The sequence below is a fragment of the Mixophyes fleayi genome, chromosome 1, assembly GCF_038048845.1.
Source record: "Mixophyes fleayi isolate aMixFle1 chromosome 1, aMixFle1.hap1, whole genome shotgun sequence".
NCBI lineage: Eukaryota > Metazoa > Chordata > Amphibia > Anura > Limnodynastidae > Mixophyes > Mixophyes fleayi.
The window spans coordinates 70,439,682-70,462,959 of NC_134402.1; the positions used below are offsets into that span (position 1 = coordinate 70,439,682).

Sequence of the window (23,278 nt, forward strand, 5' to 3'; positions counted from 1 at the left end):
CACCTAAAAGGCCGTCACCAATCCTTTTCCTTCATATATCTCTGACCTCATCACGAGATACACCACAGTACACTCTGTTCCGCCTCTGACCTTGAATTTTCTTCCCCCTCCACCCACCCAAATCTCCAAGTCTTCTTCCGCACTTCTCCCAGCCTACGGAACTCCTCGCCTCATTTTACCAGACTCTCCCCAAACTTCAATCCTTCAAACTATCCCTCAAATCTCACCTCTTCATGCTTGCCTGCCCTACCACCTAAGCCCTCATGTCCACTCCCTCTGCCTCATCCATGCACCACATCCACTGTTGCCCCATTTGCATCTTCTGTCTCTCATTACCCCTTCACACTAGACTGTAAGCTCTCTCTCCTCCTTATGTTTCATGTCTGCCTCCCTCAACGACCTTGATATCATGTCTTAACTTGAATCCTCCGCTCTCTCATGACCATCCATGAAGGCATTAGTATGCTTAATTGTGTTCATGGTACTGTCATTATGTGTATCTGTCCTTATAATTATTGTGCTCATGTTTGTAAGAAGACTAAATCTGGCGATTTAGAAATGAACAATGATGGTTTGGTTCAGTAGTCAGGGTATTGTAATCCCATCATATGCCATTATTACAAATACTAATCAGACCATAGTAAACACTTGATGATTACAATTTTTCAATCTAACCAGCAAACATAATACTGTACTTGGATAGCAATGTGCTTCTTCAGTGCTGCAGATCTATTTCTCTTTAAAGAATAGTTGTTTTAGATTATTTGGGATTCCCTCTTTTATGACCTCAGTTCCTTTCCTGCAGAGGACCTGCCTACTGAGCCATAACCATTCCAGGATCTTTCTCCCATAACACTCAGGGCAATCAAGCAGAACTATCTCTCTCTCAAGTCCACAATCTGTAAACAAAAGGAGAGAATGCTTTCAGAACCTCTTAGATAGTTGCCTTCACTCCTCCTGACATGCTGCCTGACAGTTGCTCAGCTTGTCTTTGTTTCAAAACAAAGCGAGTGGCATCAAACAAAGAGACCCAAATATAAAATGAATGGGTTTAACATATTCTAAAGTTAGACTTGCACCACTTTATCAAAACGCTCCTGTATCTGATATCCAGGAGAGATTCTGCCTCACAGGGTTTTTCCATTTGGTTTTTAAGTACTTATCAGGTCAATTATGTGGCTAATGTGCTGTTACTGCAAGGTGATACACAAATGTAAGAGTACAGAAGGTAGGTGGTATGTTTGTGTTTGTTAGACAACAATCCTTCCATTTAAGGTGTGAAGCCTTCATAGGATCAGTGTGCTTAGTGTGACATTATTGACTGACAACATGATCCTTTCTTAAAACCTGAAACATTGTGCAAATGATACTAAAGAACAAAGCACTCAAAGTTCATGCCCCACAGGCTGGTTTTAGTGCAGGGCAAAGACGGCAGATAACCTGGGCTCCAAACATTGAGGCGTTTACGTGAACCAGGCTATTCAATATTGTTCTTTATATTTAACAGTTATTTATTTCCGTCTAGCATCCTAGGCCAGATATTGGAATTTCCAAATGGGTATAATTGCCCAAATCCCCTTGGTTTCTAGGCCAAACTCTGTAGAGGATGCCAGGTGCAGTGGCAGTCAGTTATTGCCGATTACATTGTATTACACTAGTCTTTTCATGGGTTGCTGGATTGTTCTTTTACAGTTCTAATATGTTTAGAATGTCTGCTCATCTTTTCATGTAATTATTTTTATCTGTAGTGTTAGTCCAGCATGACTTTAAATAAGTACATTTGAAGCAATTGTTTTGCCGTGGTTGAAGCCACGAGGCGTTGCTGTGACATGACAGCAACCTATTGTCTTCTTCCAGGTTTATCTCTAAAATCGACACCCATTAAGTGTTTCAAATTGATCAACATATAAGAAGCCACGGGGACATTACTATGGATCAGAGCAATGCAGGTTACACAAATAAATTGGCGCCATTGCCCCAGTGTTCGCCCACTTAGGTTCACATCCCATGGTGCATACAATTTGCCAGTTGCAGGGAGATTATAATGCCAGTTGTGTATTCTATGCTGTAGGTCGCTTTCATATGAAGTTACAACTGACTTTATCTTTATGCAATGTAACTTTTCATGATTTCTTCTAGTGAACCCTAATATGTATATCTATATATAACTGTATTAATTAATTCAGGAAAACAGGCGGCGTGTCATAATTTTAAGTGTCATATTTCTGAAGTTTGTAACATTAAAAGCATTGCTTTACTTGCATTATAGCACCTATGTTGTGCCTAGGTCCTTAAGATATTCATAAAGGTGTCTTTTTAAAAATAAAGGTCAAAGCTACCTCCGAGCTTCTGGAAAGAACATGGCCTGGTGATGTGTGCCAATGCAGGAAAACCTTCAAGCCCAGTGTCCTTCATATTTAGCTTTGTTAATTATCTTTTGTGTGTACAGCCAAAATCATGTTTGTTTGGTTTTTTGAAATGTTCGCCCTATTATGCCCTAGACCATTATAAATGTGGAACACCTGATCCACTGATCATCTTGAGGGATCCACCACATTAGCCACCTCTTTAACTTGGGCTAGTTAAATGTACTTACCGGCATATATAATAACAGAGCAGCTTTTGCACTGCCCTGTAATGTGCTGTCCATATAACTGATCCTCATGTGTGTTGAATGGATAATGTTATTGGCTACTAAACAAGCATGAAATGTGCGGTGTATGTATACATGTCATGGAAATTGCCCTTTAGGTGAGTATATTTACTTGAGTAAACATTCCAGCCATTCCTCTCTACACTGTAACACGTATGCAAACTAAACGTTCTGATGTGCATCTTATTTTTCTATCTAGGCATGATTTCCTACACTGAGTATCTCTTCCTGCTCTGCATATTAACAAGTAAGTATATTCATTTTAGGTCCTCGATGCTTCTTATATGACACGTGAAAGTTAAAAATAAGTGTAAGGAAATATAAGTTATACCAGGTACCATCACACGTACTATACATAAGATTGTTATGAGAGTAGTGCTATGTTTAATTTGTTATGCATTTAATCTATAAATAAAAATTACTCAAGTTTGTAAATAGATTAGCATTCTCCATAGTGTATTTCAAAGAAATGTTAAGTTACCAACAAAACAAATTGATTGCAACAAATCAGTGGTCAATATGTTGTATATATAAAGTTTCATGGTTCTCATTAGGATTCTTTTCACCTGTAGCATCATACAAAACTAGTGCACATCTCTCAACTGTCCTGATTTCGGCCGGACAGTCCCTATTTTAGGGTTGGATTGTTGGGAGTTAAGTTCGTTCACCGCTACTCTGCATAGCATTCACCACCTGCTTGTGGTACATGCTGCAGTGTTTGGAGGGGACGGGAGCAGCCTAGAGCTTTCCAGTGGTAGGCAGCCCTCTGGGGGGCATAACTTAATAGTTGGCAGCACTCAGTAAAGCTGGACATGCATGGCAAGTTGTGGTAGTACCTACTGGATGTACAGGCACCGCAGGTTGAATATACAATATGTGTCCCCATTGAATGTTGAAGTGGTATGATTGTTCCAAGTTAATAATGACATAATTTGCTGTTAATTCAGATATCATTTACAGATGTTGATACATATATTAATGTCTATAATGTGTTCTATCCTAATAAACACTATTTGGTTATTTTCATGCCACGTGAATGCATTATGGACATTTATGAACCCGAAGGAATATCATATTCTTTACCAAAGGGAATGGGCGATGCAGAATCCTTGGCGTCCTTTAAATAAAGTATAATAATAATGAAAACATGCCCTGTATAAGACCACTACATGAGGCCCATGCCAGTCATCTGTGACTTCTAATCTTTCTTTTTGTCATATATTGATAATAATAATAGCTCCCATTTTAAGTAAACTCTAAGAGCCTGATTCAGTAAGGCGCATAAAACGAACGTAGTGTGCGTTTTTTTATACAAACGCACATAAATTAGGCATAAGCACATCCGTATTCAACAGGGAGCGGATGTAAAGATACGTCTGTTGTTGAATATGGATCTAGGTCCGCTCTCCTCTAACAGACAATACACTGCAGGATACGTCCAATACACTTGTAGAATATAACGTCACAAAAGGACGATCAGGAAAAAAATATATATTCAGTGTCACCTGTTAATAATATAATAATTATTGACAATTTTTTTCCCCTATAAAATACATTTATTGGGCTGTCATGAATGTCTACTGTACATAAAATGTATTTTTTACAGTTGCTCCTGATTGCAAACACGTGTTCTAGCGTGTGTATGCGACTGTCATCACTATCACTCAGCACACCAGACTTGTTGCTGGTGCAAGTGATATGACAGAAACCGTACCTTAGAGATGTGCAAAACTTGAAACTTACACTGTTGCGTGCACTTGAGCTTGGCGAACCCAACCCCCTCCGTCTTCAGTCCCCTGCAATTGTTGGCTGCAGTAAGGGTCCTTTGCGCATGAAGATGAAAACACTTGCGTTCTCTGGCGTTTGTTTCTGGGCATGCTCAAATTAATATGGCACGTTTTGGCAATTGCGCTTTTTGATTAATCAAGTCCTAAATGTTTTGCTTTTTTTATGTTCAACTTCTGTTTTTTTTTTTTTTTTTATCCCATTTCTACTTTTACTTTTGTTATATTCTCTTACAATCCTTCCACATATTTTTACTTCATATCATTAATTACAAATCCTCCTCTTGATGATCAAGCCAGACAAAGGTTTATATCTAAAAGACTAAATGGTCCACAGTCAGATCTTGTTAACTTGTGAGGCGCATAATCCTCTTTGGCTAATTGAAAAGCTCTCAATACAAACAGTACTCCATAAAGCAATAATATATTTAATCGTGGATTCAAGTGTTGGATAATATACCTAACTGATGGCCTCTTTTGTCTACAAACCACCCTCAAAGACAACTCACGCTTGTTATACTTCAATTTATATTTTTCTAAACCTGAGTTACATGCTCTAAAGTTGGTTTTAAAAGTAATAAGTATATGCATTTTCACATTTCAATAATGGTGATTGTATAAAATAAAGAATGGTATTTTAACGCTGCTTAAACCCCCTCACAATAATACACAACTTAAAGTGGAACAAAAGTAAAAAAAATATATATTTACTATTACTAATATGAAAAACATGTTTTGTGTTTTTACTTTTAATTATAGAGTCAAAAACAGCATCATAAACAAAATGAAATATTTGTACATTTAAAAAGATGTAGAATAATTTGGAGTCGCCCAATATCATGAATACCTTCCAATGTACCTTGAGTTGTGCTTATTCTGGTGTGTAAAATTTTGGCTTTTGCGGGGGAACAGACCTTTGCGCAGGGAAAAAGGTGGGATGGAATGTCAGGGTTGTTGCTAGCAAAGTACGTGCAACAGTCCAGGGGCGCACGCAGGATTTTTAAGGGGGGTTCCCCCCCCCCCACCCAAAAAAAAAAAAGAAGCAAGAGAGATGCCGCGCATGCGCAGCAGCTCCGTTTCGGCAGCACTGTATACAATGCAGCACCACCGCGGATGCTTTTTTGCCAGCGCCGCAACTGCTATATAGTACAGTATATAGAAACCCCCCCGCCCCTGCAGTCGGCCTAGTTTTGAGGAGCAGTGCTAGAGCGAGATTTCCTTTTGTGAGCACAATTGTTAAACTTACATAAATGGATGGACCGAGAGCCTTTTAGGGGGTGGGTACATGGCAATCTCTAAAAGGATCTGAATTTTGCATCAGCTCAGAGGGGTGTGGTATGAATTTAAGGCTCTGACAAAGCCGACAGAGTTAAGAACTACAAATTAATCCCGAAATCAATAATAGCGATAGTATACATTGTGTCCGGCAGCTCTAATAATGTACAGATGTAAAATGCGACTGTCAGAAATATCTACATAAAGAAATCATGTCATTTTGAATAGACACAGTGCAAATGGCGCTTTTAAAGCAGCAATATGCGGCCCCACCGCCTTTATAATGTAATCCAGGCAGTGGGTCCGCCCATTGCTGCTTTAAAAGCACTGTGTCTATTAGAAATTAAGTGATTTCTTTATGTAGATATTTCTGACAGTCGCATTTTACATCTGTACATCTTTAGAGCTACCCGGACACAATGACTGCCTGCTATATGGTAAGTCCATATTGTCATACTGTCGCTTTTATTGTTTTCGGGGTCAATTTGTAGTTGTAAACTCTGTCAGCTTTGTCACAGCCAATGACACCTCTACCACCGGCTCAGAGCTGGCTGTCTTCAGGTCTCGTCATATACTTTTAATGTGCCTCCATATTGCACTCAAAGTAATGTAATAAAATTACCAACTTATATAAAAATGTAATAAAAACAATTCTGATGTTCCTATACTCTCATGACTAGTTTAATTTAAATTAGGCTAAAATGTGCCCAATGCATCTCTTCAGATTATTCAACCTTGGCGCATCTCTGAATAGTGGGGTGTCTCCTGATAGTGGAGCCTTGTGTCTTGATGTGCACTGGTAGGACGTCCCGGTGAACTGTTACACACCCAACTGGGTGGAGAAAAGCTGAAATCCTAGCAACCACAGCTATCAACACAATAACATTAACATGTTAGACTAATGTGCAAATACACACTACACATAATAATTCTGTTAATAATTATACATTTAATAGCCTCAAGTAATACATGCTTGCTTACATTTACATAATCTTTAACTAAAACATACAAACTCTAATATAGAAAACCTTCATAAAAGGCATTCATTTATACATGTGAAAGTGATAATTAGGTATTTTATATAAGACTTTATTAGTTGTACAGTATCAGACTCTATGTGCCAGTATAGCACATGGAGAAATGTTCCATGAAATATCTGCCTGCAACATTGTCCATATTTCTTTGCTTTGTTCCACATTTGGCCTTGAGTGTTCCCAGTACGATCCCAACCAGATCACACAGCAGAATGAATTGACTGTTGTCATCCTAGCACTATTCATAGATTATAAATTCTGAAATTACAAATACATTACGGAGGGGAGTTACGCGGCAAAGATTTTATTATTGGAAGTTTGCACCTCTCAGAAAGAGCCAGTTCTGCCACATAAACTACTTGTGCTAGATTTTGCCACAGCTTTGCTCATGTGTACTGTCATGAACAGAGGCGGAACTAGCGAGCTGCGGACCCCAGGGCAGGGAGGAGGGAACCGGGGCCCCCAACCCGCTGCATCTGCCATGCAGCGGGCCCCAATATCTCCATGGGCCCCCATGCACAGCACCTGCTGCACCAATGGTAGTTCTGCCACTGCTCATGATATAAAACAGTATCGGGATTGTAGACATGCCCAGCTATATTTATACATGACTTACTTTTTCACATTACCCCTCTAGAATTTAAGCTATCGCGGGCAGGGTCCTCTCTCCCTATTGCCTCATGTCTGTCTATTGTCCGTCTTCCTCGGATGTCCTGTCATGTCTTTTGTCACATTCTGTGTGAGTCCCTACAGTTTTTTACTCACTCGTGTATGCTACTTATCTGTAACTGTTTCCATGTGTTTGTGATTTTACTTACTGTATTAGTTATGTCTTATCTGTATTTGTATGATTGTCTTGTGCTATGTGGCGTCCAATAAATAATAATTATAATAATAACGCTGTTTATGTGAAATACTTTACAGAACCTCATGCAGGCTTCAAGATCGCATTCAATATGTTTGACACAGATGGGAATCAGATGGTGGACAGAGAGGAGTTCTTGGTGGTAAGTGTCAAATTGACTAAAAGAGGTGAACTACAAGTACCAGCATTCCTTGAAGTTGGTACAAAAAATTTTGAAATTTGTACTTAAGCAACAGTTTGTCGAATCCTGTATTATGAAATTACACCTGTGCCCTCATTGCCAACACTGAGCATTTTAACAGCTTGTACAGTATCAAAGTCCTTCCCTACTTTACATGTAACCACATCACAGGACCTTTTTGTCAAGTTCCTATATCAAAAGGAAAGAAAATATGTTTTAAGTCCGTAACTAGAGCAGATTAAAATGTCCAGATGTGAAAACAGCTAATTACAGGTAAGTGCATGAACATTAAAGGGGATCTAACTGAATAAGGAAATGCATTCTTCATTCTATTTTGCTATTTGTTCCTATGGGGCTGGACAGATTAATGTTTACTTGTAATACTTGGAAACTGGCCATTCTTTATTTTCTTCCTTTTTCTAATGGGTATTTTCTTGTTTAGCGTTATTTCAAACAGGATTGCCTGTAATCAAAGTACAGGCCTTGCTTTTCCCCAAGATCAAAAGAAATGATGCTGTGACATTCCGAACAAGATCAGAGAATTATCTTCTTTCAGAGAGTAAATTTAGGGTTATGTGAACATATGTAATGTTGGGATGTCTATTTAATTGTCACTATCTCTGAAAATATATTCTCACGACTCAAACACATCAAACATCTGCAGGGTCAATTACCAAGCAGATTGTATTTTGATCAGGTATGACAGCGCACATGTGTTTGATCATATTAGTTGAAATATGTGTGACTGGTGTTAGATATGACCTAATTAATATGTACATAGTATAATCAAGGTCAATACAAAAATTTGTGAAATGAACTTTTCATACTTGAGATTATGGGGGTGATAAAAGAAGAGCCTGGAAGAAGATTGTTTCACCACCAGTATATAAAGGGGTATATCCCTGTAAGAGCCAGTGACTATTGAGCTTTGACTTGCACATGCTGAATTCTATTTTTCTTCTAAGAGACAGTGGAGGGCTTCTTCACTTATCATAGAATTTTACATGGATGAAAAAAGGGACATGTTTTTTACATTTCTTTTATTTTCTTCGATCACCAAGAAAAACAAAACAATGAGAACCATAGCACAGAAGGACATGGTATCTATGGTCATATTTAGCGTATGTGCAGAAGTAAATCAGTATCTCACATTATAGTAACATGAGTGATTACCTTATATGTAACTGGCAGGAAGGGAGGAGGGTGAACTGCAATAGGTATTTTATGGTGAGTGCCACTGGTAGCCCAGGTTCTGGCAAATGGATGGGGTAAGTATTTACACGAGGTCTGGGAGTACCACAGATTACAAGAATGGCTCTAGGTATGGCTCTGCATGATGGGGGCGAAACGTCTAGTGCTTGGTCCATTAAAGGTAGTGGTTGCTTTTGTTTGTCCTTAAACATCTAAGGAGACCATAGCTGCCCAAAGGTGTGAACTCTATCATGAACAAAGTTCGTTATTTTCGCAAAAGAGGCAATTTGCCAGGTAAATCATTTAAGGGATAGGGGGATTGTGAGCTCTTCCAATTATTGGCAATGAGGCACTTAGCAGCTGTCAGAACATAGGGGATTAGTGTCTTGGAATAACCAGTTAGGTTCTAGGGGGGGGGAGTGTGGAGAAAAGAAAGGTCCATGGATCCTTATGAACAGGAGAAGCCAACAAGGCATCAAGGAGGGTTTATATTTTATCCCAAAAAGGAGTAATCCTTGGGTTGGTCCACCAAATATGGAGAAAGTTTCCTCTAGGGCTGCAATTCTTTCAATATCTTGAATTCAGAAGTGGGGAACATCTTACTTAACCTGTCTGGGGTATTGTACCACCTACAGTGTCACGGTTTCTGATGTTAGAATAGACCTCGAATCCTGCTCAGATGATGTCTACCCTCCGAGATGTGTGGAGTCTAACGGAAAGAGAGATATTCACAAGGATCCTCGCAAGGGAATATGGGCTTGACTGCTCTCTAACCGCAGGTCTCAGTCTTCTAGGTGGCACAGAACAGGCTACAGACAACCAGGATACAATGGAGATGAGAGGCTTAACTGGAGCACCAGAAGGTAAGTACATAGATTGATGGATCTGACAAGTGTGGTAGGATGGGCAGCAGAGCACTGGAGTGCTGAGATCCTAATAGGTAGTAGAGCATAGGTACAGGATTGATTAAGATGCGTGGTGTTTTGCGGAACAGGCCACAAATCTAGGTTGAAGAGTAGATGACAGGGACTAGACAGTGAGGCAATGAGCTGCAGAGAACTGAAGCATTGAGGTCCTGGAGGGCAGTATAGCCTGGAAGCAGGATCGATGATGATGCATGATGTTCTACAGTATAACCACATGTCTTGATCATGGAACAGGTAACACTAGTTCAAACGGCAAAAATAGAAGATGAAATAGTCAGAGAGAACTGCATCCTCACAGGAAAGGAGACCTGAAGATCTGACAACGAAACATAGGAGGAAGTGCCTTAAATAGTGAACTGACCTATGGTCAGCCAATGTGAATCCAGGAGAGGTTTGAAAAGTTCCCGGCTTGCACAAGCGCAGCAGCTGCCGGAAAAATAGTGTCAGAACATGGAGGAACGCCGTGCGGCCAAAGAAGTAGCGGTAGTCAAGGGAAACCACTATGTCTTTCGTCCCGGACAGAATAGCAGGTGAGATGTGTGATCTCCAGTATGACTTAAATGCTGTTTCTTTTATAAGACCAGAGAGAAGGTTTTTGTTACTCCTTCTCTCACTTCCTCCCAGAGAAAGATCCCTCTCCTATTCCCTTTCATTTAGACTCTGAGAGGAAAAAAATTATTGAGTAGCATGCCGTGTAGTAGGGATATCATGCCTTTGTGTGGAAAATTACCTCACATTGTGACCTATATCGTAGGGGCTGCTCAGGTGGCAGCGATAGTAAAAAAAAAAAAAAGAAAGGAAAGTCTGATTTGAATGAATTCAGTTCAATTTGTAGTAGTTGCAAGTTGAATGTTGTTTGGATATCAAGGCCAGTAAGACAGAGGCCTAGATTTACTAAACTGCGGGTTTGAAAAAGTGGGGATGTAGGCTATAGCAACCATTCAGATTCTAGTTGTCATTTTGTAGAATGTGCTAAATAAAAGATAACTAGAATCTAATTGGTTGCTATAGACAACATCTCAGTTTTTTTCAAACCTGCAGTTTAGTAAATATACCCCAGAGACACACTGCTAAATTCTACAGTTAACCAAAGGCTTCAGCTAGTGGTTATTTCTGGGGGAAAGCCTAGATTGTCCTATAGAGGGGTGATAGGGGAGTTGCTGGCGTAGAAGCTGAGCTAAGACTAGTACGAGTCTCAGGTTTTTATACAACTATTTTATTGTCAGGAGCGAGTTGTATGTAGGGGGGGGGGGGGGTCTGTGTAGTTTACTGAAACCCAAAAAGATGAAAGGGGTATCTAGCTTTACAAAACTAGCTATCATATCTAGCCAGGAGATTGCTCAAAGGATGCAAAGCTAGTTGCATCTGTGTGAGAGACGCTAGATAATATAATTTAAAATCATATAGAACCATGCCCCCTCTTGTTATAGGATTTTTAAGGAGAGAAGATAGGTCTGCCATTCCACACAAATCTCGTTTTTTTGGGGATATAGTGCAGCATTTAGTATGGTATTTGAGCCAAAAGGATTTATAAAGTTATAACCATTTCTGGATAATATAATATTCATTTTGACCAAGATGATTCTGCCCAGCCACAAGATTATCACAGGTCACCATGTGATAATCTTGTGGCTGGTATATATTCTCCTGATATATATAAAATATATGTTGATATTATAAAGACCCCCAAGTACTTAATCTTTTTTTGCTGCCATCTTAGGTTGAAGCTTGAGGTCAGACACTCTTTATTGTGTAGAATCATGGCCTCCGATTGTGGAACTGATAACTGAAGCAATGGGTTCTGTCACTAGGTAGAACATTAGGAGAGGGAGGGGCAATGGGAATCCCTATCTGGTTCCATTCCAAATAGTAACCTTATCTGAGGAGATACCATTAATCATGACTTTTGCTGGGTAATATGACTCTGTCAGTATGCCCCTCAAAATATCTCAGGAAATACAAACAGCTTCTAAGGTTAAGGAGATACATTTTCAGGGACGATTGAGTGAACTATAGCAGTTTTTTTTCCTGGCGTTTATGATGTATATTAAATCTGTGACATAGATTCTGTTGTCCCTGACATGACGTCATGGGGTGAACCCAGGGCCGTAACTAGGGCTGTGCGACAGGGGCCACTACCCAGGGCGCAACGCTGAAGGGGGGCGCAGTTTAGGAATATTTTAGGTTAATTTGGTTAAAATTGAGGGCTAGGGGGGCGGCATTTGTTGTTCTTGCCCCAGGCGCTAGGTTCTAAGTTACGGCTCTGGGTGAACCCCACTTGGCCATAGTGGTCAGGTCCTATTTTTTTTAATTTTATGCTCCATCCTGCATTATGTGAAACTCATTTTAACAGTGGAATTACATGGCTGCCAGATTTAAATGTATGTTTGTATAAGCAACAAATATATCAACATTGTCAGACTACGTAACATTCTAGAACACACATTTCACTGCCTATTTCTATTTGTGGCATCTGCTAGACCGCAGACACTGCATTATGTGCAGAAGTAGTGCAGAGCTCACCTAAAGAATGTCAGTGAGCTAATTTGAGTGCAAGCTCAGCAATGCATGCTCTAATCCATTTATCCTGCTGTTTCTAAATAATCTTGATACTGTTTTTTAATAATTACACCTTTTCTAGAACCCTAATACATAAGAAACAGCATTTTGGTATTAATTTAGAACCTGTTACTGGGATGGTGTATATCATGATTAATGCAGTATTGTAGTAGATGCCCAAAAGCAATTATCAGGGACTAAACATAAGTAAAGGGGCAAAACATGGCACTTCTGAGAGTTTTATGTGACTCTTTTTCAAAAATACTAATAGCAGATACATATTTTGTATCTTTCTAAACAACACTCGCATAACAGCAATGAAAAAGAAATACGTTCTGTTAAATGTCTTACAAATCTAAAAGTATATAGGAAAAGCCATATAGTAAACACAGTCCATTCGTGTAACTGTCTTTAGGTCCATCAACTATTTCACTCCACAAAAAATGTTTTCTGATAGTAAAGCGTTCTACCTGTTTGCTACTATGTGAGATGTGGTTTCCTGGAAGTACCAATTGAAGGACTAATTAGTAACCTGATAGTAAGTGTAAGATGAATGTGAATTATTACAATAGTAAATAAGTGCTGTTGAACTTTAGAAATAATACTTAGAGCATGGACTGCTAAGTATTTTTTAGTTTGTAGGTAAGTAATGAATCACCTGCTATCACATAAAGTGTACCGTTTACCACTAATGTTTTTGGCAGGGTTCAAGCATTTCTTATTACACAGAATTCAGCTTCAACAACTTTAGTCTTTGCATGTGTTTGTCAGAACCGAATGTTGAGTCATCCAGTCTGTATTGTTCACATTCCTTTGGTCCTGATGGGGATTTCAGTGTTTGTGCACAATCTTGTCATTTCATCCATTAGAAGAGAATCTAATGGATGAATCATTGAGCATTCCAAACTCATTGAGCCCTCACTAACACAAAATCAAGATATTTCCACTGTGGAAGAATATTTGAGTTTCAGAATACGCTCAGTATTCCCGGGCTTCTTTTTTGGAATTTTCAAAAATGAATATGCTTAATTTAATATATGGTTATACAGGTCATTTTGGTTTTGTCTTGGTTGGGGTTTTGTGGAACAGTAGTTATCAATAAAATGTATTTATCTGAGCCATATCATACTTGTTATTCCGTATTCTGAATTTGTAAAGCCCTGTGTGTTCTTCATTGTTACACTGACATGCCAGGTCCAATAACTTTGGAAACAAATAGTTGTGAATCTAGGCTCAGGGCAGAATCATGAGTCAGCAAGTTGGTGTTGGACTTGGTGTAATTGTTATACCAAAAATGTGAGGAAATTCCTGAACAGCTGACAACTTGATGTTGGCATCTGTCCCACACAGAGATATGTTGACTCAGCCACAAAAAAAGCGTACGTTTTATGTCCTGGCCAAAAGACTCGTCCCACAATAAACAAAGCAGCAGAAATAGTGTTACTGGGGAATGCTCTATGCAGCGACTGACACACTGCAGATATTACACCTACAACAATACAGATCTAAATCCAGATGTTACTTTATTACCTCTTTGTGCTCAAAACAAAGTCTGAAAGGTATGATCTGAATGTGCAAATAGTGCTCACAGATTTGGAACAAAAATGCATTGGAATATATAACATTTTGGAGGCTTGCGGTTATTTTCTTTTGAGATTCACCCTCCATTTCTGAATATGTATAAAAAACCATTGTAGTTACTCTCAGGCTGGGGATGGCTGGCGACTTCTGGCCTTGCTGGCAGATGCAGGTTAATGACCCAGGCATTTGTAGCAGTGCACCGCAATCAGGGGCAGATCTAGAAAAGTACTGTACCCGGGGCGATTTAGGGGGGGCGATTTAGGCCACGCCCCTTTCTAAAATCTTAGGCTGCCGACGGCTGCACACTATGTGCAGGTCCGTCCAGCCGTGACAGGCAGGGACAGTGTGCTGCCCGGCTGCTCTGATTGTGTTTTAAACACAATCAGAGCAGCCGGGCAGAACACTGTCCCTGCCTGTCACGGCTGGACGGACCTGCACAGTGTGCAGCCGTCGGCAGCAAGTGTCTGCTAGGGGGGGCGATCGGCCCTATCGCCCCCCCCCCCCCCTGGATCCGCCACTGACCGCAATGTGGAAAATGTCGGCATAGTTTACCTACTATGGACATTACGCAGCTAATGTAATATATGAATAATCGTTATTTCAAGTTTTGCAATCGATATTATGATTTTTAATCCACACAGTGCCATCTGACCAGTGTTCAATTCAGATTCTACTGTAGTACAGTACATTCTGGTGACCAAAGAGCATTCTATTTAAAGATGCAATACAGAGAGAAATTTAGTGACCACTATAAAGTACAGAGATGTCTTATCTTAGTGACCAATATACAGTACAGTGACTATCATAGTGACTGATATACAATACAGACAAGATTTCTACTGACCACTATACAATACAGACATTTCTTATCTTAGTGACCAATATACAATACAGCAACTATCCTAGTGACTGATATACAATACAGACAAGCATTCTAGATTCTAGTGACCACTATACAATACAGACATTTCTTATCTTAGTGACCAATATACAATACAGCAACTATCCTAGTGGCTGATATACAATACAGACAAGCATTCTAGATTCTAGTGACCACTATACAATACAGACATTTCTTATCTTAGTGACCAATATACAATACAGCAACTATCCTAGTGACTGAAATACAATACAGACATTTCTTATCTTAGGGACCAATATACAATACAGCAACTATCCTAGTGGCTGATATACAATACAGACAAGCATTCTAGATTCTAGTGACCACTATACAATACAGACATTTCTTATCTTAGTGACCAATATACAATACAGCAACAATCCTAGTGACTGATATACATTATAGATAAGCATTCTAGTGACCACTATACAAAACAGTACATACTAGGAAGCACCTTTTCCTGAAAGTCATTATACAATACAGACCACAAATTCCTGCAAGTGACCTTACAATGCAAAACTATGTGGTGCCTTTACTATGCAGGACCTCAGGTATCTGGTGATTTTACAATGCAGCCTCTTAAAATTACTGGTGGCTTTTTATGCACACTACAGCTTGTGGCTGGAGTCTGCTACAATATAATCAAAGTAGCTACTTCTAACACTTGATAAGATAATCTGAAGTTATTTAAATGTACAGTATGTTGTATTTCTATGTTTCATCTTCTTCTGTACTGTAAAAGTTAAGGGGAAAAAAGAAAGCGCTAACATCTGAGCCGCTTTAAATTTGTTTATTACCAGTACTGAGACAAGATTTCTGTAAAAATTAAAATATTTATTGATACATTAAAATTATCTTATTGATTGACTTGTGTTATATATATATATATATATATATATATATATATATATATATATATATATACACATACATATAAGTGATTAAAGATTATAGAAAGATTAGTGAAATAAATTTAAAAAAGGGGAAAAGAGAAATCCCCCTTTGGACACTTGATAATCTCTTAGTAGATGAAATATACATTTAAATTCCTATTGGTCCTAAAATATTATTTAAATCAAATATAAGTATAATAGTTGAGGCACATAATAATCTTTAGTGTTATAGGTATGGTATTTACCTTTTAAAATCTTATCGGTTCAAATTATTATTGTTCAAATAGGGTTAAAACTATTGAGGTACACTATCACTCTATGATTAAGCAATTCTATTTTAAGTGGCTTACTTTTAGCTCAAATTATGGCAAATGTTATTATCTATTTCAAATAGCCTTTTATTTATCCTGATTAATCATAAATATATTCTATTTATTTATATCAGTTCACTCTGATAAGATCTGAAGCCTGGGGATTATTACAATTCAGCATACCCTATTATTTTGAATCCTATCCTTTCTGATCCGCAGTGCGCCTTATTGAGATGTTACTACAGATCACTCAAAGTTGCAACAACAATTTTGGACAGTTTAATTTCCTTTATACTGCTTAGAATGTCTCACCCAAATTTCAAAAGACGTTGCTATATATCTTGTATAATTATCTTGCATTATTCTCTACAGGATACCAGCTGAAATTAGTCTCACTATCCTCCAGCGCTGTCCTCTATAGGTGTCAGGTTATTCACTTCTTATTTTGTTTTAAAAGCATATTGTAACACACTCAGCTTTTCAGGACTATATCAAGTTCAGCAACTTTATTTGTTGTGCACTATGCTCTGTATGTCTGGGCAGGTTACATGCCCTAGCTTATTCTCTATGCCTTTACTGGCTTTTACATGCAGCTATTAAATTTAGTGCTATTCGTTTTGCACTAGCCTGACAGTCCAACACTTGTATGTTATTTTCTATCCCCAGCGCTTTACATCTAATGCAAGTGTCCTGTTTTGTTGTTAGTAACATTATATTAACGATAGCGGTACTAAAACGTCCTGTACTTGAACCTGCAGGACGCTATGAACATCAGCTGCCTCCCTTATCTTGCGCTGTTCATTAATGTCTCAACAGAGTAGTCCTCCAATGTATATTGTATACCCTTATTGGTTCGTTTCATAAAGTTAATAGCTGCATGTGAAAGCCAGTAAAGGATTGGAGAATATGCTAGTATTGTACTGTATGTCTGGGCATGTAACCTACCCAGACATACAGCGGATAGTGCACTGCAGATATAGGACCTGAAATAGCACTATATCAAGTCAATCAATAAATCATTTTAGTGTTTTAATAATTACATTTTTAAAGACATTTTGACTCCGTACTGGTAATAAACAATTTAAAGTGCCTTCTTTGTTAGGACTTTCTGTTTTTCTTTTTTTCTCTTAACTTATATAGTGTGATTGTTCTAGGAGAGCACCCCATATGAAATATATATTTGGCATACATTGCCAGTAGCAAGTATTGATAATAAAGACATATCTGGTGCAGATAATTCTTATATATAGACTAGCATTGTAAAAGTTATCAATACAAACTACAATATTAACAAAATATACCTTATTTGTAGGGTTGAGCGGGCTCTGATTCCCGGAATCCGAACAGTGCCGATCCGAGCCTGATCCGAGCACTGTTCGGGTATTCCCGCCCATCTCAAAACGAGGCAAAACGTCATAATCCCGCCGTCGGATCTTGCGAGATCCGGATTCATATTAGTCCCCGCTTGCCGCCGCCATCTTCACTCGGGCATTGATCAGGGAAGAGGGAGGGTGTGTTAATGGTGTCCTCTGTCCTGCTCATTCCAGTGGTGCTGTCCTGTGCTCTGTCCTGCTCAGTCCAGTGGTGGTGTCCTGTGCTCTGTCCTGCTCAGTCCAGTGGTGCTGTCCTGTACTCTGTCCTGCTCAGTCCAGTGGTGCTGTCCTGTGCTCTGTTCTGCTCAGTCCAGTGGTGATGTCCTGTGCTCTGTCCTGCTCAGTCCAGTGGTGATGTCCTGTGCTCTGTCCTGCTCAGTCCAGTGGTGGTGCTGCCATAATTCCAGTGGTGCTGTCCTGTGTCCAGTCCAGTGGTACTGCTATATAAGTTCACTGATCCTGCAGTATAAGTCCATTGGTACTGCTATATAACAAAGTTCACTGATCCTGCAGTATAAGTCCAGTGGTACTGCTATATAACAAAGTTCACTGATCCTGCAGTATAAGTCCATTGGTACTGCTATATAACAAAGTTCACTGATCCTGCAGTATAAGTCCAGTGGTACTGCTATATAACAAAGTTCACTGATCCTGCAGTATAAGTCCAGTGGTACTGCTATATAACAAAGTTCACTGATCCTGCAGTATAAGTCCTAAAAACAATATTGTGAGGTGTTCAGAATAGACTGGAAATGAGTGGAAATGAATGTTATTGAGGTTAATAATAGCGTAGGAGTGAAAAAAAATAAATAAATCTGGATTTTAGCAGTTTTTATGCTTTTTTTAAAAAAAATCAAAACCCAAAACACAAAACCTTGAGGGGGGTGTTTTGGCAAAACCCATTAGAACCCAAAACACGAAAAGTGGCCGGTGCACATCCCTACTTATTTGCACCTTCTGCCAGTTAAACATTGAGTAACTTGCCTTCTTTTTTATGAGGTTTGCTCCATTCATAAAAGCCGCCTCATGCCTCCTTTTGGGTGACAAATACTGTAAAACATCTGTAGAAACCTGCCCATTCCCCCAGTACTCTCTACTTATATACACCTGACTTGCACTAAAGAACTCCACACTAAAGAATCTAAGACTGTGTTGTGAAAACCCAGGAAAATTGAAGCGTTTTGTTACAAATGCTAAATAGAGCAGTTTTTGGACTTCCCCTTGTTCTTGTCTCACATAGGCTGGTAAATTTCATACTAAACAGTTGTCCACTCACTTTGTACATTTATTGTCTAATTATTATTATCTTTTATTTCTAAAGCGCTGACATACTGTGCAGCGCTGTACACTGAGGGGATCAGGTACAGTGACATGAAACAAAGGGAAAGATGGCCCTGCACACGTGAGCTTACAATCTAAGAGGTATGGGGAACATCCGATACTTAAGGAAGCAGAATAACAATTCTGTGTAGTTATTACAAGGCAGCAGCGTTATCAGCCGCCAATAATAAAGCAGTCCCTGGTGGATGGCATTTCTGGATAGAATAGACATGAAACAAGAACCAGTCACTGTAGAAACCCTAAAATAATCAACTGCTGTCAACCATAAGTGTCCTTCACCAGCTATAATAAGTGAACCTCCATCCTCTTCTGGTTGTGTAGTTGGCTTCTGCTGTTGTGCTGCACGGACACTTTTGGGATTAACTGACAACTTGGAGTGACTATGAGCAGCCTGGTGTCTTACTTAAATATCATACTGGCTGCTTGAACCAGAGCCAGGACTTAGGTACCCCATGTGTGGTGGTAGCTGCTATCACCAAGGACGCAGTGGAGATCACCAAAGGAGGAACGGAGATGATAACAGCAATGCCGGTTGACTGCAGTAGCAGGTGAACTCCCTGGGTCCAGCAGCTGACCTGGGATCTTCTAAACAAGCTGGTCCTCTATGCAGTGACACTCCAGGGCACCACCCTGTGATTTCCCAGTGCCATCACAAGAAGTATATGATTTGCAGCGCACAGAGCTGATCTAACCTGCAGCCATCTATAACTGCCGCATGCTTGCATGGAAGTATTAACTAATGCTGGCCATAAATGCAGCCTGTGGTATATCAAGACGCTGACGATCCTAGAGAGAGCAAGCGCGCCGTCCCCTCCACCTGTGTTGTTACAGAACCATATAGGAATGGGGTGTGTATTAATACGATATGCACTACTGCCATATCTGCTCAGCTGTGGTTCAGACTCACAGATGAGTAGGAGATAGATTGGCACCAGGTTGGCACTGCCAATGTTATGCCAGAGCATGCATGCAGCAATATCGCTGGTGATGCTGCAAATTAGGTTGACATTACCATGTGTGTGATGCCCACATTTGAGCCAATCAAAATCAATCAGGCCACTTTCAGACATGCCCCGATTGGGTCATAGAGGATTGCTGCTACCTTATGTGTTCAGCTATCCTTAAAACCATTTTGTCATCTGGTTTCTCTTCTTCTGTTGAATGATTAGATCTGTCTATTTTGTCCACTAATTGTGTGACCAAATTGGAAATTAATCTAGTCACTCTGCACTAGGGTTAAATTGCAGGATCAGCCCATGGGTCCAGCTTTGTGAGTTAGTTTATGTTGTTAGCTCAACCACAGCTGAAGAACCAGAGATTGCCTATCCCAGTCTCACTGAGGATTTTTGTTATCACCTTTAGAGTAATAATGCATTAAAGAATGTATTTTTTTTAAAAAAACAATGGCTACGTCTGAGTGAAACTAAATTGGCTACATCTAAATCATGCAACAGTGGCCAAACGCTGTCAATGATGTCTGTCTGTAATACTAGAAGTTTAAAGAGTTGAGGGAAAAGACAGGCATCAGGAACTGAAAGACTCGCGGCAAAAGCACCAGACATGGAAACTGACATCCAAAAAATGTTCTGTGGTAGTAAATGAACTCTGCAAAAGAAAAATAAAGGGATCATTTGTTTGGGACTGATGGATAATGAAGGCTGTGAGGAATGTGAAAAAGAAACATTCTTGATGCTTTCATGGTAGATGGCAATTTAGAGAGGAGTTCCTAAAACCATCACTTTACAAGGTAAGTATGAGGTGATCATGTTCCAGGAGTATGTTTTAGATATTATAAGAAATGGAGCTGCAAGAAAAACGTACTAAACCAACAGCCAGATTTCTTTATCTCATTTCCAAGCGACAGCCCCTTTACAATGTTGACTTCAGTAAAGAGAGACGTATTGTTTGGAAGTTCACCTTTTATTGAGTTTATGTCCGAGTGCTCTGCTTATTTCTAATATGATGTGGCTTACTGGCTTGGTGGTCAAAATAGCCATCAATTATTGGACTTTATTCCACTATCTAAGTGAATAAAGAAATAAGCTATGGCTCCCATAGATTGTGAGCTTGCGAGGTGAGCTGAGCCCTTACATCCCTGTCTGTATTACTCAGTATGGTTTTATTACTGTTTGTTCCCAACTGTAAAGCGCTGCGTAATTTGCTGGTGCAGTAAAAATAAATGTTGATAATAGCTCTACATATACTCTACAGATATGAGCAATACATTTCAGTTGCAGTTAGTTGTAGAGGTGATCTACGTCTATTTAGGATGTTCTAATAGTTTAGGTTTACTAGTTAAACATTTACTAAATATGATCTTTCCCTGAGTGTCTGTAAGAAAATGTGTACAGTAACAACATTATCTTAACACACGTGGATATTCAGAGAATACGATTGTAATAATTCCCATTTGAAATTTTATTTCAAGTGTAGAATGTTTCTAACTGTGTAGGGTGCTTTTCAGAAAAAAATGTGGAATATTTGATGCAGAAATCTGTAATCTAGAAAACTAGGAATAAAGGCAAGTAATTGCTGCTGCTTTGTTAACCTATCATACACGCTGGCAAAACATTGGTTAATTGGTTGCTGACAAAATTAACCCTAGCCTGTGTGTATGTTGGTGAATTTAGACTGTAAGCTCCAATGGGGCAGGGACTGATGTGAGTGAGTTCTCTGAACAGCGCTGCGGAATTGGTGGCGTTATATAAATGATGATGATGATCGCGAGTGCCTTCTGCAGTCACTGTAAGAAGCATAGGTAAATAATTTAATGAGTAGGATTTCGATACATATTTGGCAAGGAGTATTTGGAAGAAGGAAGTATTCTGTAGATCTCTAGAGATGTACAAGATGTGAAGTGGTCACTCTGGAGCATATTACTTATATACCTCACAGTGGCCTAGTGGTTAGCACTTCTGCCTCACAGCATTGGGGTCATGAGTTCAATTCCCGACCATGGCCTTATCTGTGTGGAGTTTGTATGTTCTCCCCGTGTTTGCGTGGGTTTCCTCTGAGTGCTCCGGTTTCCTCCCACACTCCCAAAAAACATACTAGTAGGTTAATTGGCTGCTATCAAAATTGACCCTAGACTCTCCCTCTCTGTCTGTGTGTGTGTGTGTGTTTGGGAATTTAGACTGTAAGCTCCAATGGGGCAGGGACTGATGTGAATGAGTACAGTGCTGCGGAATTAGTGGCACTATATAAATAAATGATGATATACCTCGCTGAACCTTAGAATTACAGGTAGGATATGTTTACTTTAGAATTTGGTGGCACATTACAAAGTAAATTCACTAGGGTCCATCTAATGTGGGATTTTTGTCTAAAATTAGTTTTACGCAATCCTGAAAATCAAAATAAGAATTAAAGAGGCAAAGGGATCATATGCGACCGGACTGGGCAGCACATGATGGTACTTTGTTTCCTGCTTCTACACAAATACCGCCATCTTGATTTTCTCTTCGTGCTCTGAGGTGGAAATTTGAAGTGGACCAAAGCCGTTTTTGCACTGCACATCAGCCATTTTTGTATGTAAGTGATCTCCAGACAGAATATTTTTTTTCAGACAAATGGCCTCATGCACCAAGTTCAATTTAATAATTGTTATTTTCCTGCGTAACCAGAACTATTCTGATTTCATTACAGGTTGCATTATGACAAATAAATATATATCTTTGTTATGTTTTAATTTGAAATTGTACCAATATTTCTAGCGAGATAAATTCTAAACCAATCGCCTTTCCAGGTTTCTGTGAGTAAATGACAGAAGCTTCAGTGTCTTTGCATTGGTGCACTGGGTGCTTTTTTCAGGCAATTTATATGGTGTAGCCCATTCATATAATGATTGTGTCATTTTGATTAGTTTTCTTTTACTTTATTGACACAAAGGAGTTGACGGTTTGAGAGACTCCATGCATTATGTTCTGCCATTTATGATGATTAACAGGAATATCCACATTTATTTCACTACATTATTTTTCTTGCGAGCCCCCCAAAAAGTTGCACATTTGTCATGAAATGATTTGCACAGCACTGCACAGGAATATTATAGACACCCAAAAATCTTAATCATGTAATTGGATTGTGCTGACAGCATGAAAAGGGATCTGTAGGTATGCTTGGTGCCTTGTACGCAGACAAATGACTCGGTGTGGAGAGATGATATTTGAGTTGCCGCTTCTCAGTGGAGAATTTCCACAGATTAGCACAGGTTCTTGGAGAATGCTCATTCGGACCAAATGCAGAGACTCAAGTTGGAAGACGAGTTAAATACGTATCAAACCTGTATACAACCAGCCACATTTACAGCAAATCGAGGGATCGAGACCACATTACATATTTTGTGACAGGAATGCGACCAAAATAACATTTGTAAATGTAAATTTCAAATATATGGGAAAATTATTTGTC

The 23,278-nt window shown here is 39.2% G+C and overlaps 1 protein-coding gene across 8 annotated transcripts in view; it reads left to right on the top strand.

The window, feature by feature from the left end:
- Nucleotides 1-23,278, top strand: part of MICU3 (mitochondrial calcium uptake family member 3) — a 120,038-nt gene that overhangs the window by 57,931 nt on the left and 38,829 nt on the right. For all 8 annotated transcript variants that reach the window (XM_075196252.1, XM_075196286.1, XM_075196260.1 and 5 more), the window contains exons 5-6: nucleotides 2,853-2,900; nucleotides 7,671-7,753. In XM_075196252.1, the coding sequence (XP_075052353.1) occupies nucleotides 2,853-2,900; nucleotides 7,671-7,753 (131 nt within the window). The remainder of the gene's footprint in view (nucleotides 1-2,852; nucleotides 2,901-7,670; nucleotides 7,754-23,278) is intronic.